General features: G+C 38.0%; 1 protein-coding gene across 2 annotated transcripts in view; it reads right to left on the bottom strand.

Annotated features, from left to right (window-relative positions):
- LOC103040889 (intermembrane lipid transfer protein VPS13B) overlaps window positions 1-14,848 on the bottom strand; it is a 315,108-nt gene that overhangs the window by 20,276 nt on the left and 279,984 nt on the right. For both annotated transcript variants that reach the window (XM_049463977.1, XM_049463976.1), the window contains exons 43-44: window positions 11,793-11,954; window positions 400-555 (exon numbers count right to left, since the gene is read on the bottom strand). In XM_049463977.1, the coding sequence (XP_049319934.1) occupies window positions 400-555; window positions 11,793-11,954 (318 nt within the window). The remainder of the gene's footprint in view (window positions 1-399; window positions 556-11,792; window positions 11,955-14,848) is intronic.

The following is a 14,848-nucleotide window of genomic DNA, read 5'->3' as shown; positions in this document are numbered from 1 at the left end:
GTCAGGCTATATAACACACTAGATGCAACAACCTCAAAACAAGGTCAAATAAGCAGACAGTGTGTTCAATTGTTCATCCTATTGAGAGAAAGTTATTTAATTTTAAAGCACTCGCTTTACACATATATTTCTGGACAAGCTAAGAGATAGAAATAACATCTGAAGTGACAGATTGATGTCAGCATTTCTTTTACATCTTTATTATTATTTTTTTCTTTCCCAGTTCAGTTTTAGTTTTTGTTTAGTTTTATTTTGATTATAGTCTTCATCATACGTTATATAGTTTGTTTTTCTACATACATCATAATAGGATTCGTGCTAATTTCCCCATTGTATCAAACTCAAACTGTTTGTATAAAATTTATAAGGCTAGTGTTGTAAGAAAGTTCCAGTGCTTACCTGTTTTTGTACTCCGTTGAGTTGCAGGACTTTAATGATGAGCGAGGCAGTCTGGCCCTTCCTCTGTAGGCTTCTGAGCAAAGTCCCCACATTGTCGATACTGAAGGGCTCAGACCAGCGCCAGTTACCCCAACCTTCAATACACACGTGCAGCAGCTGTTGAAAACACAAACAAATTTATAGAATCAAGAGTGTCACGATTAAATCACCTTCACATTCATTACTCAGATCGAAGTATAGGTACTAGGGTTTAAAATACTTTTGTAGTATTGGTTTGAAAAATTACTTGAAGTACAGTATTTTTCGCACTGTAAGGCACATCTAAAATCCTATAATTTTCCCATAAATCGCCGGTGCGCCTTTTAATCCAGTGCACCTTATGTATGAATTCTACCAGTCAGATTGTAAGGAGCAGCAAAGCCAGTCCACTGAAGTCCAGCGTTATACAGGAGTTTCAGTTTAGTTCTGGATTGGTATTAGCATTAGCCGCTAACTGCAGCACTAGCCACTTTCGCCATTCAGAGGTGAGTATATCGGACTGTAGCCTGCATGTTTACCATGTTAAAACAAGCTATGTGGTGATAGCGCCCTGGCTTACCAGAACACTCAGTTGTCCTCAGTGTAGCGCTTTGGGATGCTCTAGGCTGTTTTAGCTGCATATATATATACCCATTATAAACAAATGTATTTTAGTAGAATGTAAATATATTAAATAAGCTTAGTTGTCTGGAGTCTCTTGAGTCTCTGCCACAAACCATCTTTATATTAGACAACATACATCTGCTATTTTCTTGCTGGAGTGTGGCTTGACCTATATGTACAGGTGTGATGGATCACAGTATAAACCAATAGGGTGTTTGAATGGTATGTGTTTATACTTCTCTACATCAAACCACAATCAGATTCACTCTATCTGGATGGAGAGATTTATCTGGATAGTTTTTTTTTTTAAGGATAAGAAGCCTGAATGAAAACAAGCTAAAATCAAATACGAGGCTATTTTTATTTAAATGTAAGGAGTAGAAAGTTCAGATAATTGTGTGAAAATGTAATGTAATATAATTACTTCAGTAAAGTATAGATAACCAAAATGTATACTTGAGTATGTGTTAGGATTGTGTGACAGGATTGTGGTGAGTGATGAAGTTGAGAATGAATAAATAAATTAATTAATTAATAAAAAAAGATAGTGTCTTTCATATCCAAGAACACTTTAAGCTGTTTTGACACTGAGGATGGTATGTGCAGCACTTGCCATTTCTGTCCATGTAAGCTGTTATTGACCCCACTTACAGTACACATACACACTCATCCACACGCACCAGGGTAATTTTGGTTTAACCAATTAACCTGATCTCCACGTTTTTTTTAACTGTGGGAGGAAACCAGGGTCTCTGGGGGAAACCCACACAGACATGGGGATATAAGGAATAAGGAAACTCCACCCTGATAGGGACTTAAACCCAAGAGGGCTAGAGCTGTAATGTACTTCAGAGGTGCGCTAGATTACCAGTTCATATTTCTGATTTTCTGTGCTTCTTAACTGCTCAGTCTCACACACTCATGCCAAACCTGTTAGAAAACCAGCTCATAATGGTGTTAATGGAGATCAGCTGTGCAGACACATCTGGTAGCATTTGCAATCTGCAGAGCGGAATAACACTCTTATAGCTCTCATCATAAACTCCATCAATCACGTTCATTATCACCACCTTCAGCAATGCATTACTTGACCACAGCTCCCCCACAGGACCCCCATATTGAAGCCTGCTGACACGAATGAATCCACACACAAGATGGACTTTAAGAAAAAAGAGAGAAAATAAAGAGAAAATGAAAAAAAAAAAGTGTCAATTGATATGCAGATGGCAGATGTACGCTGGGGTCATACTTAAATGTTCTGGACTGTGAAACAAAACAAATTAGTGCAGGGGTCAGAATATGAGGTGACCCAGTTCAGGGTGGAGAGCTGGCTTAAGCCACTCTCAATTTCTCGCCGTTTGAAGACAGATTCCATTTCAATAACATGACCAATGAAAAAGCTGAACTCAATTTGGGGAGATCATCCTCCTCTAGAGAGCAGGAGAGTGGAAATGACATAATTTTCCAGATCTCTGTGCTCCATTATTCCATAAAAAAATGGTAGAGCCGTGTTAAAGCTGTGTGTGGAGCAAGCAACGTGCACCTCACCCATGTGCGACCGGTTTGTTTATAGAACAGGTCATTCCATTGCCCCTGTGGTCAGGCCTGGCCCTGAGGAAGGTGCTAGAACCCCGACCTTTTTCCCTCACTGTTCCCTCACTTCAAACACCAAGCCTACTCACGGGTTAGCTTATTCTCAAGACAAGCTTTCCACCGACTTCACTGAACTCAACATGCAGGAAAACACAAAGGACCAAATCACTGCAGCTGCCAGAGGTTACAGTGATAAAAGGGTATATCTGACAAAATGGACAAAACATCATCTCAGGTGTTCTCATCTTCCTTCAAACTTCAAAGGATGTACAAATGTTGGATAACACTGTATTTTAAGGAACAGAAATGAAGGGGTTATTAAGGTCTTGTTGTTTGTTAAATAAAGACTGAATTAGTCATGTGTAAATTATTGATTTACTATAAATTAAGCTTTATTTCAGTATAACATTTATTGGTACAGGTTTGTCATGTGAAAAAATATTAATAAGTGCCTTATTAGTTGTAATAAACATTAAATATGAATGTGTGTAATTGGCCTCACTTTGATTCATGCAAGTTCAGATACAACCAGGTACACTATGTTATGCTAATGTACTGAGTTAATGAGTTAGTAGACATAGGTGGACATGGGAAAGCAGACACTTGTATAAGTTGTGAGGTGTTATCTTGTGAGTAAAGTTGAATAGTGGGCAATGCTATGTGATTACCAGCTGCAGTGAGTTAAGCCTGATAGTGGGTGCAGATGGATGGGACATAGGCCACTGCCACAGCCACAGCAGTGCATGGTTTTTTTTTTTTCTTAGTTTTTAATGGACACGGCAAAAGTCATGGGATGTAGCAAGTCACTACACCAAGGAACATTCTATGTTCTATAGTAAGATTACATTTTATTATACCACAGTTAGTTCCGACCCCGCAATGTGATTGTGATTGGCTGAGAAGCGTTCTATTAGTGCCATTATCAGCCAGTAATGCATGGAACCGAAGTTCTCCATGTATTACTCAGTGCCGCTACAAACAGAGCAGCAACGGAAGTATTTTAACTCGCGGAGTTTTTATAACCAAAGAGATTATATTTTCTCCTCCTCTTTAACTCAAATCTTTCAGTAAACAATGATAATGGAACTGTGGTATAATCACAAAAATACACTTGCGGTTTGTGCTATAACGTGTAATATTTGCACTACCTGTGCTGCGGTCAGGTGCCGTAGCTCAGCATATCAGTGCCAATAATACATGGTATAGCACGTACCGCAAGTGTATTATAGCTCAACTAATCAGTAATTGCAGACTGAAAAGCACTAAATAAGTCAAATTAAGTACTGAATTCGTTCATTTGCATCCCAAATTCAGTATCTATTTATAGTATTTTGGTTGTCAAAAACAAAATCTTTATTATATCTATATGTGCTTCACATTACAATGTTACATTTTATTTGTGTTTGGTTGTTAATGTAAGGGTTAAACTAACATCTGCCTTAATCACATGTTGTGTAATACACATTTTACATCCTCATTATCACTAATTAGAGATTAAACAGCACTAAATGATCTGAGTAACAGGGTAATAAAGAGATTTATTGTGAGATTAAGCAATTATTAGTGATTTAGCATAAATAAATCTTATGTACTAATAAAGATGAGAAAGGTCATTTAAGAACGTTTTATTGAACAAAGAACAAAACCTTAATAAACCTCTTACAATTAATTATGACCAAAAGTGGAAAGAATTCTTTGGTCAATCAGAAAGACCAGCATTTCTAAAGTCAACAGTATTTAACGCAGACTGAAAGAAAAAAGCACAAACAGCTCGGCCCTCGCTGCTTGAAAGCATTAGTTTTTGGGCAGGGAGATCGATTCTAAACCTCATTTTCTGAGCGTGTTTCTGGGCTTGTTCAAACAGCTTGAACCAAAACACGTTCCCCTCACTTCCACAGCTAAATGTGTTTTTAATTGTTTTTAATGGAAGCAGGAACTGTGGTTGCACTGTAAAGGAAGCTCCGGTATGAATCATTTGATACTGCTCCTGTAAGTGACGACACTGGTGATGTGTGGAGCAGTTAACACCATGTCTCACACATTTCCTCAATGTTAATCTCAAGACCACTTCAGGAATTGTTTACATACTGTACACATAGGCACATCTTATTGTAGGAAAGAAGTGTTTTGGAAACATTATTTTATAGGATTTTATAGGATTTTTATATTATAGTGTATTCACGTTAACAGCTTGGTTTGAATACAGTCTTTTTCATGTTTGTTGGATGTAAAAAGAAAAGGCTTTTTTCTGTAATGAGAGTTTCTAGAAAGGCAGTGCTTCACAGTAAACTCTGACCACAACACATATTTAATTAAAAATGTATGAATAACTATATGTATTAAATAATCAAACAGATTATACTATTGAAATTTCTGTTATTATCAGTAATTCAAATTTTAAGAGTATAGCATTTCTACAATAGGCATAAAGTTATACTTTTTACAATGTTAAGCAAGATTTGTAATTTCCTTTTTTTGTGCCAATTTTATAATATATATATATATATATATATATATTTTTTTTTTTTATAACATATAATAATATGTGGTACCTCAAGCATTTTGAACTCTTAATATTTACCAAGCTCTTAGAGTTTAAGTAAAAAAAAAACATGAAAATGATTTTTTTTTTGGCAGAAGCCAAAACATTTTTTCATTTGCTTTCATTTTTTCAAACATTTTACCATTTGTTTCACCATTGTATAAATTAAACAACCTAAATAAATATTAAGTCTTGTTTTTCTAAGGAAAACATTTTACAAAAGCACAATTTATAAATATTTACTGAACATTAAACACTTTTAACATTCCAACAACAGACATACCAACAAAGATCATTAAATTTGTAATTGGTTAATTGTTTGGTTATTTTACCTTTTATTTTTGCATTTTCAGCCAAAATCATTTGTGGTGAAAGCAGTGTTTTGGTGGTGCACTGTTCTACTATGCAGCAACACATAGTACAAGCATAACCTTTATAGGTGAGTCTTTAGAAGAGACACTTTTCTGCATTCTCACCTCCTGGAAATAAATTAATCTTCTACTTGTTTAGCTATTCACAGTCTCACTTTCAAAAGAAAGGAAGTGCCCAAACATATTATATGTCACTGTATATTAAAAATACATATTAGATCTAGTATTACTATTTTAAATCATGAGTTCCTCAACAATAATTTTTATTGACTTTTTTTATCTGCTGATCTACATTAATCCCTCTTTCATTTCTTTTACAAAATCTATCTGAAGAAAGTTTGCTACAGAGTGATTTATAATAACTTATAGACATTATTATTAAAATGTGTGCAAAAAAACAACACTAAAGCATGTTCAGACTTTCCATGACCTAATGAACTTCCTAATTAATTAGTGAATTAATCAGACAGAACGACTTGTCCCACACTGATGCCTAGACTGTGCGTACACACTGTTCTCTTCCAGCAATAATTCCTAAAACCTTCACTGCTGAAACACAGATGCGGCAAAATAAGAGTCAGCTGCAGGTTCTCTCAAGCAAAGCAACAAAAAAACAGGAAAAGTGATGCGTGTAGGTTGAAGCCTTCTACAAATGCTGCCCTTAATCTTTATTTTAGAGGACTGAAAGAGCTCTGTAAGAGTAGCTACATTAAAACATTTGGTTCAACACTTTCTAATGCATCTCAAGGACAGACTGCATTATAAGAGCATTCTTTTTGTTTTGTTGTGAAAGTTACTTTCCAGACAAATATTTTTCTCAGATATAAATTACATAATTCTTTTTAATTTTCTATTTATGTTACACATATACGGATATGCAGAAGAAGAAGAAGTTATATAGTTTAAAAATAATAGTAAAGTAATAGACAAAAAGTAACAAGACATTACTACAACACTAACATGGAATTGTTCAAGTGGGTTTAAACAACATATTTAAATTGCCATGGATTTTCTTGTTTATGCCAACATGAACAGACCATACCATGTATGGCTGTGTGATATTGGAAAAAAATTGACATTGCAATGTTCGTTTGTTTTTTAACGATTTACAGCTCTGGAAAAAACTAAGAGACCACTTCAGTTTCTGAATCAGTTTCTCTGAGTTTCTATGTTTGAGTAAAATGAACATTGTTGTTTTATTCTATAAACTACAGACAACATTTCTCCCAAACTCCAAATAGAAATATTGTCATTTGTTTGCAAAAAAATGAGAAATGGCTAAACATTACAAAGAGATGCTGAGCTTTCAGACCCTCAAATAATGCAAAGAAAACAAGTTCATATTTATAAAGTTTTAAGAGTTTAGAAATCAATATTTGGTGAAATAACCCTGGTTTTTAATCACAGTTTTCATGCATCTTGGCATGTTCTTCTCCACCAGTCTTACACACTGCTTTGGATAACTTTAGGCCACTCCTGGTGCAAAAATTCAAGCAGTTCAGCTTGGTTTGATGGCTTGTGATCATCCATCTTCCTCTTGATTATATTCCAGAGGTTTTCAATTCAGTAAAATCAAAGAAACTCATCATTTTTAAGTGGTCTCTTCTTTTTTTCTAGAGCTGTATATTGCGATATTAAACAATGCAGGACCCATGGTGTCACATGCCCATCCCCCACCCATGCGCTGTATCGCGTCAGAGATCCGGACCGACCGAGAGCCGAGTCAGCACCTCAGATGTTCAGATGTAACTGGAAATATCTGTGCAAAACTGTGTTGGACTGAGGCACACAGCTTTGGACAGGTTGTCTGTGCTGCATTTGCAAGCACATTCCCAGCCATGTGGAGGCCATGCGGTTACCTTATGTTTACGCCCACTCCCCCTCCCCCTCCTGCTCCTCAGGCAGCAGCAGCCTGTCCCTCACACAGACACAGAGACAGAGACAGCGCTGTTCACTCAGAAAACTACAACAAGAATGAAAACACTGCAACATAAAGTGTTCGATTTAACTGGCTTAGGTGACATCATATGTCCTGCGATGTGACTATTGCACATGTGCACATCACCATGACAATGCTTAAACAATATATCGTGCAGCGCCAATACCATCTTATCACAGCTAATACTAAAGTACAGCATCTACCATCAGATAGTGAGCAAACAAGCTGCAGATGCAGCCAGATGAAGAATTCTCTTCACAAATCATAAGCTAATGTAATCTAACAAATGACTAATTATTCTTCCATCCAAAATTGTAATGAGGCTGTAATCGCTTTTCTTATTACTTCCAAGTACAAAATCTCACCACTCATTTATTTCACTGTTATCACTTTAATTCCAACTCTCTCATTCCAGTTCCACATATGTAACAAAAAAACATACAATTATAAAGTACTAATATTGATGAATAACATATTTAATGGATGTGGATAGGTAGTGCATGGAGGAACGTTCCTGATCCCTCCCCTTCAGTGTTCGCTGAATAGATCCAGTCACTGTGTTTGATCAAACTCCACTACTATCATTACTAAAATCAGGAGTGTTAATTGTGTTTTATTTGCGAGGAAAATGAATACAAACCAGAAATACTCATCATCAACTAGAACTGCAAATGATTGGGTGTGTATTGGTGTGTGTGTGTGTGTGTGTGTGTGTGTGTGTGTGTGTGTTATTTTGAAAATCATCTGCACTGCTTTGGCAACGACTACTGTGACTCAGATGATGCCTGATCCCAGGGGAGCGGCAGGAAGCAGCACATCCTCCTAAACTCTCTCCAGACTCGAGCGAACGCCTCCCCTCAGTCGCGGTCCTGCCGTAATCTACGTTCCAGTGCTCTCAGAGGAACCGAGCCCTCACCACAGAGTTCACTGCCCCAGAACACTGCTCCTTTGCTGGGTAAATTAAAAGCAAACAGGCTTCTCTGCGTTGTTGTGTGCATATAGACAGACTGAACAAGGAACAATGCTGTCGTTTGGGATGAAGACCAAGCCTCGTATTTAATGAAAAGCAGAATCCACATACAGAGACAACAAAGACAGTCACAACAGACAGAGGAAGTGTATGAAGATATGTGGAACGCGGAGAGCCAGACCATGATTTCAGCATGCAGATAAGAGGGTATTGTCTGCAGCTTTGCTTTACACTTTACAGCATCAGCTCATGCCCTCACAAAGCATCAGCACCAACAAAAATAAAGGGAGTGCCAGTGAAAGGGGTAGATATAAATCATATTTTTTTTAATACATGTCAAATTGTTTCCCTATTTTCTCACAAATTTAGCTATAGGCCAATTGTCCCATTCATTCAGCTGCTATTCAGCTGTATATCTCCCATCACTAGTGATGCCACAACACATGGAGTGTAAAGACTAGCACTTGCCTTCTCCGATACATGTGAAGTTCAGCCATCACCACTTTTTTCAAACTGCTGCTGATGCAGCATTGCTGAGTAGCTTCACAGTGTGTTTGGAGGAAAGCACAGTGACTCGGTTCTGATACATCAGCTCACAGATGCAGCCTTGTGTTGATCGACATCACCCTTTGGAGTGATGTGGGGAAGGTGCGCCATCTACCCACCCAGAGAGAGCAAGGCCAATTGTGCTCTCTTGGCGCTCCGGCAGCTGATGGCAAGCTGCAAGGCCGGGATTCAAACCAGCCATTTCCCGATTCATAGTGGCAGCACTTTAGAGCGCTCTGCACCACTCAGCCCCTAATAAACTGTATTTTCATTGTAATTGCGATGTGAGTTTAAGATATACAGATAGAATGGAAAGAGCTGCAATGATGATGATGTGGATATTAGCAACTGTGTTACCCACATGCAGCAACAGAGGAAGATCTTGATGCAACAGACTGTGATCATGTGACATAATAAGAGGCTGGAGGTAGAGTGAGGAAGAGTTCTGGTACAAATTATTAAAGCCAAGCTAATTTATGTTTTTTTATTTATTTAGATGCTTTACACTGATAATAAGATATCTAACAACTTAATTATAAATACATTTTTTGCCCATATCATGCACTTCTTCCACTGGTGGTGGCAGCTACTTCAATACAACCCAACCCAACCAGCCACGAGTCTAAAGGTCATCAAGTGCAGGAATCTGTACAGCTCAGACAGTGAGAGAGGGGCAAGTCTGTCGAAGCACTGCTTCAAGAGGACAACAAGGACAGGCAGCAGACCATACCTCACAAAGCACTCCAAGCATCCAACCCAAAGCTGGAACATGAAACCACAGCTAAACACAGTGACACATGTTCCTGCATTCATTTACACAGAGAAACGCCACAGCTATTCAATACACTCATTCAGTTGTTTGGGTGACTGCGGAGAGACAAAGCTGCCTCAGGAGCTACAAACCTCACACTCACTGCAGATGCATACGCAGACAACAGGGCATGGCCTCCTAAAAGTTAAAAATGTAAGAACAACAAAGAAAGCCTGTATCTGAAAAACAACAAGCAGCAATTTGGGCCTAAAATAGAACAAATTTACCCTGAAAAGCCTACAAAATCAAATTCAAAAGGCAAATTCAGGCAAGAGGAGCTATTAGAGTGATTAGAAGTTTGAAAATAAGCAACTAAACAAGTTTGGCCATTTGAAAAAAGTGCTAAAAGATTGAATATAAGGTGGGTAGACAAGACAATGGGCTCCATTTATCAAGTATCTCAGCAGAACAGTACTAATTAATCTAAGATCACCTCTCATCAGCTGTCTAACAGAGCTCAGTAAACCCTTAATGATCCTGGATCATCTATTTTTACTGGAACCTGGCTGGAATCTGGCTGGAACAGATCACCACTGAGACTTTGACAGCCCTGTGATAGAAACAGTTAACCAAGGACCAATCTGAACAGGACATTTAAGGAGAACTCATGTGTAAAACTGACTTTGGGTGTAGTAAAACATGATAAAAAGGTTATAACCTCCTAAACTAAGCCCACCTCTGTTCTACCGCAGCTTTCTGAGATCCAGCTATTTTATTCCATTTGTCCAAACACCCTTTAGACTGGGTGATAAATGGGGCATATTCTTTCCCCTGCAGATACATCACTTTTTACACCGTTATTCAGGCTTAAAATAGCTCCACACCTCATTGGTAGAACCCGGAGAGCCCTGACATTTAAAACGAGGCTTAAGAAGCTTATTAAAAACCACAGTTTAAATCCAGTAGTGTAACTTACATCTCAGGGTGCTGCCATCTTACAGTAGTCATTTTAATATTATTAAAGGTATTAATGCCTCATTTTAAATGTCAGTGCTCTCCAAATTCCACCAATAAGGTGTGGAGCTACTTTGAGCCTGGATACCAGTGTAAAAAGGGCTGTATCTAAAAGGGCAAAAATATGCCCCATGTATCACCCAGTCTAAAGGGTGTTTTGGCAAATAGAATGATATTGCTGGATCTTGGAATGCGGGGGCTATTCAACAAAGGTTAGTACTCTTTATCATGATTTACTACACCAAAAGTAAATTTTACACCGGCGTTTACCTTTAAGGCGAACAAAAACCTTCCATTCACTGGTTTTCTTGGGCAAGGCTGGAGTGTGCACCCCATAATATGCTAGCTAACATTCTATTCCCAGTCTACTCACTGTGCGAACAGATTTTCAGTGGAATTAAACTGATTTACGCAATATTACTAGAGACTCACAGAAGATCCTGTCCATCAAACAAAACACAAAGCTTAAAATTATTAGCTACGTTTAAAACTATAAAAAGTTATTATAATAACACATTAACTTGAGGACAGAAGAGATGATGAGAGCGCAGACAGATTCGTGATTACTCATTTGCTCACTGTTAACAATTATACTTTTTCCACAAACAATTTCTCCACCCCCTGTCTGTCTTTCTCTCGCTCTCAAAGTGTTAGGTGGAAAATGCACTGGCAGCCTGTCTTCCATTCCACAACCCTAAACCACACAAAGTGAAACACGATCCTGCTCGAAAAACATGGTTAGCGCTCCCACATTCACACAGACAGTGGATGGAAAGAAAAAAATAATGTAAGTTCAGAGAAAAGGCAACAATGAGAGGAGAAAAGGAAGCGCGCGATCTAGAGGGAGATAGTGTTTTTTTAAGGTTTAACAGGTGTGTGTTAGAGTGTAAAAATGAGAAAACTCAGAACGAGACTCAGGTCCCCAGGTTTCCTCCCCTTGATGTTATTGAATCAATGCAGAATTTATGAGGCAGAGAGACGCAAGAGAGATAGACAGACAGACAGACAGACAAAGAGACACTCACCTGTGAGGATTTGTGAGATCTCCAACAGTACTGGTGGCTTTGGCCACTGGCTAACACCACGCTTTCATCTGTATCCACTTGACCAAAACGGAGAGTCTCCTGAGTGTCATTACAGATCACGTAGTGACTGAAGAGAAGCTCCTCAGCTGATGGATTCTGATTCTACACGAAAAGACATCCAGAGAAATACAGACCAATTTAAAAAAGCAATTCAATGGACTGCAAAAGAACAAAAAGGATTATGAACAATGCATTAGGAGTCTTGCCCAAGGAATCTGTAATAAGTACAGAATGGACTGGCCTGTCCCTGCCCAATTCGCATAATCTTTCTTGGAGTGGTTTGCTTGTTTTTAAGAAAAGTGTTCTGGTCTCGATCTGACCTAGCTATCAAATATACTTCTTTTTAATTGAGCTAAATAGGCTCATATATTAGCCAGATAATATACTGCTATAAACAAACAAGGTCTCCACGCTGTTTACACACGCAGTATGTGCAGCATTCACTACTCGCATCTGCGCTGCACGTTCCAAAGAAAGCACTGTGTTTAAAAGCGCAGCGGCAATTTTTTTCTGCGTTGGAACTGTTGGAACACAGAATCCTATTACTATATATACTTTCTTCAAAAAGCTTTGACATTGTCTCTGAGGTGACAATGTGTTCATGTGGTTTAATGGTGCGCAATTTAATGCGTTTAGGTTTATGCCTGTGTGAAACCAAACCAAACAGAAGGAGAAACACTTAAAGTAAACTCATTAACTGATCTGGATCATAGAAACCAACTACAGGTGTGAAAACGCTCTTTAATAATCAGCAAATAAAGTTCTAATTCAGAAATCCTTACAACCAAGCTAAGATTTTTACTTAAGTAAAAAAGTTTCCTCTATCCAATTTGTCATCTATTCTTTATTTCTGTACCCCACGTTGGTTTTATCTCTCCTCAAACCTAAGTACACACTAGTATTTTAATTGACGTCAATAATATGAATATAAATGCATTTTACATTTCTTACATTCATCCTTTTATTTACATTTAAATATCCACTATAAAACTTGCATCTTAAGAAGAACAAGTGCGATTTAGTAAAGTTAATCACAAAATATTGTCAGTATTAATCTGGTTATTTTATTTTTCAATTGACACCATTAGTTATTACCCATACACAAGCACACATTCATTCATTTATTCATTCAATCAATAATGTAATGTGACATACACTGACATGGCAAATGTCATGGGATAGCAGTATGGATGTCACCTAGAAATGGCCAAGTTTTGAGGTGCTATTTTATGAGTGACACTAAACATAGGTTAGTGTGCTCATGACAAGACAACATGAATTGTCAGAGTTAAAATAAGTGTATATTTATAATAAGATAATGAAAGTGATGCGTGTGTTCATGAAAAAATCACAGAAGGAATTACCACTCCCGTGGACAGTGCAATGAGTAGAAATGGTAGTAGCATTACTAGACTAGAATTGTCTATGAGAAGAGACTTAGTACAGCATTGTTTAGATTAAATGGCATGTCCGTCTAATATAACTATTACTTCCTTTTACCTCATTATTATCAACAGACAAGCTGCAAACCTCCTGTAAACTTTTTTTTTTTTTGCCTTTCACATAGCGACACACTGTGTTCTTGTGCTTTTACCAGCACTAACATTCAGTTTCTTCAAGTTCCCTAGAGCTCATAAAAGCTTTTGAACAAAACAAAGGACTTAGCCACGTCTGATATGTCTGCTTACACACAAACATATTGCTGTAATTAAGCCTAAGTTCATTATGTCACTATGTAGAAATTACTACATGTACTGTGCTCTAGACATGTTCTCACACTGACTCATGCTACTGTGGTTGGAAATAGATTGCCTAAGGATACCATAATTGTGTAATCTGACATACATGACAGAAGGGCATCACCGCTTCTCAGAAATGTGCAGTAGGAAATGTTCTAGACTAGGTCTGAGAAGTCATAGGATTTATAAAGCTTAGAAATTTAGATTTGGGGGATTTAGGGCCCTCTCTGGTGAGAATGGCGAATTGCACAGAACATGCGGAACAATCATTTTAAACTGGGCGGGTGTGATGCGGCCTCCTTTCAAAGCAGATGAATCCGATTCCAGGTTATGTTCAGTCAGAGAGAGAAAGAGAGCACGGTCAAGGAGCTCTCTCCACAGTTCAAACACCAATCTGATAATAATCCTAGGTTTAGCACAGACTCTATCGCTTTCTTTTTTTTGGCTTTGGTGCTTGCTTCACTCTTCTTCGTTTCTTAGTTTTTACTATGGGCAAATGAGCTTTCCCTTCTGAAGTCTCCATTGCACCACCAGCCACTCTCGTTCAGTAAATCTGAGTCGGATTTACGTAAGTACTTAAAGACATGTGACATGGCCAGAAGAACACCTGCGAAATGCGACCCAACACCCTGTTTTTAGAATGAATACACTGTATTAGGCTTAGCATGGAGGGTCATTCCAGCACACTGGTTCCATTAAACACAATATTGTATCCCTTTTCCACTCAAAAATGCCTCTGCTTTCAGTTTAGAAACAAAATAATACAAACTGCCACTTTAAACTAATATTAAAAGGAAAGGGGTGCCCAATGTTTTCATATGTAGATGTGCTTCACTGTAAAAAGCATCAGATATTGTTTTCTACCGATATGAAACATTTGCACTAAGAGAAAGTCTGGCTCACTGTTCAGGGAAACTATGTGTTTGACAAGCAGTTCTGTTTTTCGTTCCCTTCACACACCAAAACTACCGCCTTTGATGCGCGTGTCCGTGTGTGTGCGCACATGTTTGTATGGGCATGTGTGTGTTTATGTACACTGGCATAGATGCATGTGTGTGTGTTGTTGATGCAAATCCTGTGATTTTATAGATGAAAAGTGTCAGTCACTCTCACCCGGACCACCGACCTCCCGGCTTTCTCAAAGCACACTCACTGTGACCTTTTACAAGTTCAACACACACTGCTGCCTTCTACACTTCTTCTCTACACTTTTTCTCCTCACTTCTTCTCCTCACTTCTTCTCCTCACTTCTTCTCC

The sequence above is a fragment of the Astyanax mexicanus genome, chromosome 1 (genome assembly GCF_023375975.1).
Source record: "Astyanax mexicanus isolate ESR-SI-001 chromosome 1, AstMex3_surface, whole genome shotgun sequence".
NCBI classification, from domain to species: Eukaryota; Metazoa; Chordata; class Actinopteri; order Characiformes; family Acestrorhamphidae; genus Astyanax; species Astyanax mexicanus.
The sequence above is the reverse complement of the archived record's forward strand: the minus strand, read 5'-3'. Positions and strand labels throughout refer to the sequence as shown.